At 34.6% G+C, this 5,134-nt stretch overlaps 1 protein-coding gene across 1 annotated transcript; it reads right to left on the bottom strand.

The window, feature by feature from the left end:
* Nucleotides 1-665: 665 nt before the first annotated feature.
* LOC119084612 (E3 ubiquitin-protein ligase NRDP1-like) lies at nt 666-2,075 on the bottom strand. Its single transcript, XM_037194678.1, has 2 exons — nt 1,801-2,075; nt 666-1,733 (listed from the first exon to the last, which is right to left on the bottom strand). The coding sequence occupies exons 1-2, from the start codon at nt 2,051-2,053 to the stop codon at nt 994-996; spliced, it is 993 nt and encodes a 330-aa protein (XP_037050573.1). The 5' UTR covers nt 2,054-2,075; the 3' UTR covers nt 666-993.
* Between the last annotated feature and the right edge of the window lie 3,059 nt (nt 2,076-5,134).

Below are 5,134 nucleotides of genomic sequence, written 5' to 3'. Positions count from 1 at the left end.
AAAAATTAAGTGGTCTTCGATATCAATCAAAATTTGGAGAAGGAGCGAAAATGGCTCACTACAATAAAATTAGTAATGGACATCAAGCATTAGTCATTGGCCTCAGAATCGAACTATAGTCGAGGGGTGACGCACTCGGGATTAAATGGATTTAAATCCATTTAATCCCATGTATTTCTTGGATTAAATGGATTAAATGGATTAAATTTGAGGAAGTGCGTGACCCCTCGACTATAGTCATTGGCATTACCAGAATTGTGGAAGAGTTACAGTTCGAGATAAGTGTATTTTTATAAAAATAGTGGGAGTATGTTGAATCTCGGACAAGTGTTTTTCACTCTACAAACTAAAGTAAATCAAAGGATGCAATTGAATTAAAATAGATTTAGTAACCCTTGAATAGGGGTATAAATACAATGTTTTTCCTACAAAATAGTCAGAATAAACGGAACATTCATACGAGCAACATCTCTATAGTGTTTCAAATTCTCAAATTCTCTTCACATTTCGTGCGGAATAACGCTCAAGCAAAGGCCACAAAAGGTAAGGTAAGGTAAGCATACGTGTCGTTTGGACATTACAGCAAGAACTAGAAATAATTTAGTGAAAAAATTAAGAAAATGAATAAGATAAAAAGAAACATTTATTAGTCCATTTTTTGCCTTTTAAAAATAAGCGCTATTGCGCAATATTGAATGGTTTTCAAACAAACAGAGCCAAAAATTCAAAATTAAAAGTGTCAGGTCCTAACCAAACGCAGCGTTGTGAAAGGATAATTTGCGATATTCTCATATCAAAGTGCGTTGAAATTGTTTTTTTTTTAATTCAGTCGTTCATTGATTACTAGAAAGTTCGGTTCAAAGGCAAAGTTATAGAGTTTTCGATTTCACCCAAGACGTGTTTCAGGGTTTTCCCAAAGCTTTCCGCCATAAATTCAATTCGAATAATTTTATTTTCCTTTGATAATTTATTGACACACATTCAACCATATTTTTAACCGTCGAAATATCTAACCTTGCCGCCTTTACTTCGAATACTAACTGTAGGAAAAAATCCTAATTCTGGCATTTTCACCGTTTTTTTCCCAATTAATTGCTCATTTATGGAAAAACTCACTTCTACTGTCACGCTACTACTACCACGAAATAAAATGCTGGTGTACACTTCAAGCTGTACCGCACATTCGATGATGTCACCACTTTTCCATATCGGTCCGAATACTTCGCCAATGCCATTGCCATTAAAAAATTTTCCATTATCTCCGTGATACCCAATAGATCCAAGACGACATCCAGGTTGCTGATTAATTAAATAACCCTTAGGAGCGAGTCCAATTGCAATATTATTGTTTTCACCAACATGCAAGATTTCAATTTTGAACGATGTATTGTCTGGTGTCAAAGGACGAATAGATTGAACAAGTGCTAATTCTCCTTCGACGTATTGTCCATACTCTAAAATATTTGGTTCACTTATGGAAATATTCATGTTGTAGCATATCTGCCAACGGAGTGTGTTTACGATTTTCGTCTGATCGTCTAGCTTCTCTTGGAGTTTTTTTAATGCATTCGATAAATGTGAAAAGCAATTGTTCGCTTCATATTCATGTCGACTAATTGCAATATTACATCCCTTGTCACAGATAATTTCTGTATTTGGATTGTACGCGCACTGATTACTGACGTGATCCTTCAAATTTTCCAATTGTAGAACACTTTGACATCCTCTCGATTCTGTGCGATAGAAAGAAAGAAAGAAAATTTTACTGCTGTGAAAATGGTTTTGATTTGCTCTCCTTACCGAAATCACATTTAATCTCCAGTTTATTTAGCATATTACGGAAATATCTGGCAACCGGCTTTACGTGCGCCAATTCAGTATTACGACGACATACTGGGCACGTATTTTCGATTGCTAGCCAATCAGTGATGCATTGATTGCAAAATGTATGCTCACATGACGACTGGACGGGATTTTCCAGAACCAGTGTGCAAATTGTACAAATGAATTCCTCGTCTATTTCCCCAATGAATCTTGTCGCTTCGAAACCCATTTTGTTCACTTCACAAGTAATGTCAACCATAAAACGGCGACTGAATACTTACAATCTCATAAATATTTTAGAGAAATCTTATCTTCAAATGATAATTCCAATAATCGAACTGTGTATTCTTTGCTTAGAAAACAACTGATATCGTCTTTGGTGACGCATTATGCATAAAAATAAAAATAATTTTAGTCTTCCCTGTCCATCATTGACAATGGCGGTTCAAAGTGACGAATTTTAAAACCAAACTAGAAATTTTGGTATCTCTTGTGTAACTTGTAACCTTTTGAGTGCAAAAATGGTAATGTTATGAACATGGTATACAAAAGAATTATTATCTACTTGAGAAACCCAAACTTACCATCAATCGATAACATACACTGTTTCGGTTTTAGAGGCAAAACTGTGAAGCGAAGACCTTGCTCTAAACAGCTTTAACCTATTCGCCTAGTCGATTGGCTTGTAGAGGCGCCACATTTTTTATAGTACTTCAATCTCACTGGACTATTTTTTTGTGTAACAACTTCACATTAGTTCATTCCCATGAAATGTCACAGCAGTGAAGTTTGTTCATGAAAAAATAATTCAGTGACAGCAGTCTTTTTATGAAGAAAAGTACTAAATTGTAATAGATTTTACCCTTAGTTTCTAAACTACATTCTCCTATTACAGACGGCAAGCATATCAGCAGTTTTTTTATCGCATCTATTACTTCTTTCGATCAAAGTTATTTTTTAATCGAGTAATTTCGAATCATTTACTTCGATTGTTGAAGCATGCTAGTTTACTATATAAGACCGCATTATATAGAGCTTATCGTTTATTTTTGTCGTCTTTATCGATAACAGATGAATAGCCGTGCGTAACAGGTTGAGACGAAAAATTCACTACTTTTTTCAGTTCACTAGTTTGCTGGAAAATCACGAAATGACTTTAGCGGAAGGAAAAAATATATATCTATAAAAAATTAGCGTCCAAGTCCATGGTTATGTTAGGGAGCTTTTCATGAAAAAAGATTTAAACTGTCTTCCTAAAAAATCACCTGCAGTGCACTACATCTCACATTAACGTATTATTTTGGATTGGATATGTCGAAACATATCTTTCTCAAACTGTATTTTTTAATGTTTGCCTACCAAAATGTTTTTTTTTTAATTACCTGTGTCACTTATCAATTTTTAGGGTTTCTAACTGATTCAAAGAAAAGGTTCATTGGAATTATCATTTGAAGATAAGATTTCTCTAAAATAATTATGATATTGTAAGTATGTAGTTATTCAGTCACCGTTGTGTAGTTGACATTACTTGTGAAGTGAACAAAATGGGTTTCGAAGCGACAAGATTCATTGGTGAAATAGACGAGGAATTCGTTTGTACAAATTTGCACTCTGGTTCTGGAAAATCCGGTCCAGTCGTCATGTAAGCATACATTTTGCAATCAATGCATCACTGATTGGCTAGCAATCGAAAATACGTGCCTAGTATGTCGTCGTAATACTGAATTGGCGAACGTAAAGACGGTTGCCAGATATTTCCGTAATATGCTAAATAAACTGGAGATTAAATGTGATTTCGGTAAGGAGAGCAAATCAAAACCATTTTCACAGCAGTAAAATTTTCTTTCTTTCTTTTTATCGCACAGAATCGAGAGGATGTCAAAGTGTTCTACAATTGGAAAAATTGAAGGATCACGTCAGTAATCAGTGCGCGTACAATCCAAATACAGAAATTATCTGTGACAAGGGATGTAATATTGCAATTAGTCGACATGAATATGAAGCAGATATGCTACAACATGAATATTTCCATAAGTGAACCAAATATTTTAGAGTATGGACAATACGTTGAAGGAGAATTAGCACTTGTTCAATCTATTCGCCCTTTGACACCAGACAATACATCGTTCAAAATTGAAATCTTGCATGTTGGTGAAAACAATAATATTGCAATTGGACTCGCTCCTAAGGGTTATTTAATTAATCAGCAACCTGGATGTCGTCTTGGATCTATTGGGTATCACGGAGATAATGGAAATTTTTTTAATGGCAATGGCATTGGCGAAGTATTCGGACCGATATGGAAAAATGGTGACATCATCGAATGTGCGGTACAGCTTGAAGTGTACACCAGCATTTTATTTCGTGGTAGTAGTAGCGTGACAGTAGAAGTGAGTTTTTCCATAAATGAGCAATTAATTGGGAAAAAAACGGTGAAAATGCCAGAATTAGGATTTTTTCCTACAGTTAGTATTCGAAGTAAAGGCGGCAAGGTTAGATATTTCGACGGTTAAAAATATGGTTGAATGTGTGTCAATAAATTATCAAAGGAAAATAAAATTATTCGAATTGAATTTATGGCGGAAAGCTTTGGGAAAACCCTGAAACACGTCTTGGGTGAAATCGAAAACTCTATAACTTTGCCTTTGAACCGAACTTTCTAGTAATCAATGAACGACTGAATTAAAAAAAAAAACAATTTCAACGCACTTTGATATGAGAATATCGCAAATTATCCTTTCACAACGCTGCGTTTGGTTAGGACCTGACACTTTTAATTTTGAATTTTTGGCTCTGTTTGTTTGAAAACCATTCAATATTGCGCTTATTTTTAAAAGGCAAAAAATGGACTAATAAATGTTTTTTATTATCTTATTCATTTTCTTAATTTTTTCACTAAATTATTTCTAGTTCTTGCTGTAATGTCCAAACGACACGTATGCTTACCTTACCTTACCTTTTGTGGCCTCTGCTTGAGCGTTATTCCGCACGAAATGTGGTGATGATTAGCACCGACGCTTTCTGTCTACTTGAGAATTTGAAACACTATAGAGATGTTGCTCGTATGAATGTTCCGTTTATTCTGACTATTTTGTAGGAAAAACATTGTATTTATACCCCTATTCAAGGGTTACTAAATCTATTTTAATTCAATTGCATCCTTTGATTTACTTTAGTTTGTAGAGTGAAAAACACTTGTCCGAGATTCAACATACTCCCACTATTTTTATAAAAATACACTTATCTCGAACTGTAACTCTTCCACAATTCTGGTAATGCCAATGACTATAGTTCGATTCTGAGGCCAATG

This window comes from Bradysia coprophila, unplaced genomic scaffold, assembly GCF_014529535.1.
Source record: "Bradysia coprophila strain Holo2 unplaced genomic scaffold, BU_Bcop_v1 contig_87, whole genome shotgun sequence".
In the NCBI taxonomy this organism is placed as follows: Eukaryota; Metazoa; Arthropoda; class Insecta; order Diptera; family Sciaridae; genus Bradysia; species Bradysia coprophila.
This window is presented reverse-complemented; position numbering and strand designations above follow the sequence as displayed.

Bases quoted from the DNA above. Each gene is read 5' to 3' on its own strand.
- LOC119084612 (XM_037194678.1), bottom strand. From the start codon at position 2,053: ATGGGTTTCGAAGCGACAAGATTCATTGGGGAAATAGACGAGGAATTC. The intron at 1,734-1,800 runs GTAAGGAGAGCA...TCTATCGCACAG, and splicing joins GGAGATTAAATGTGATTTCG to AATCGAGAGGATGTCAAAGT.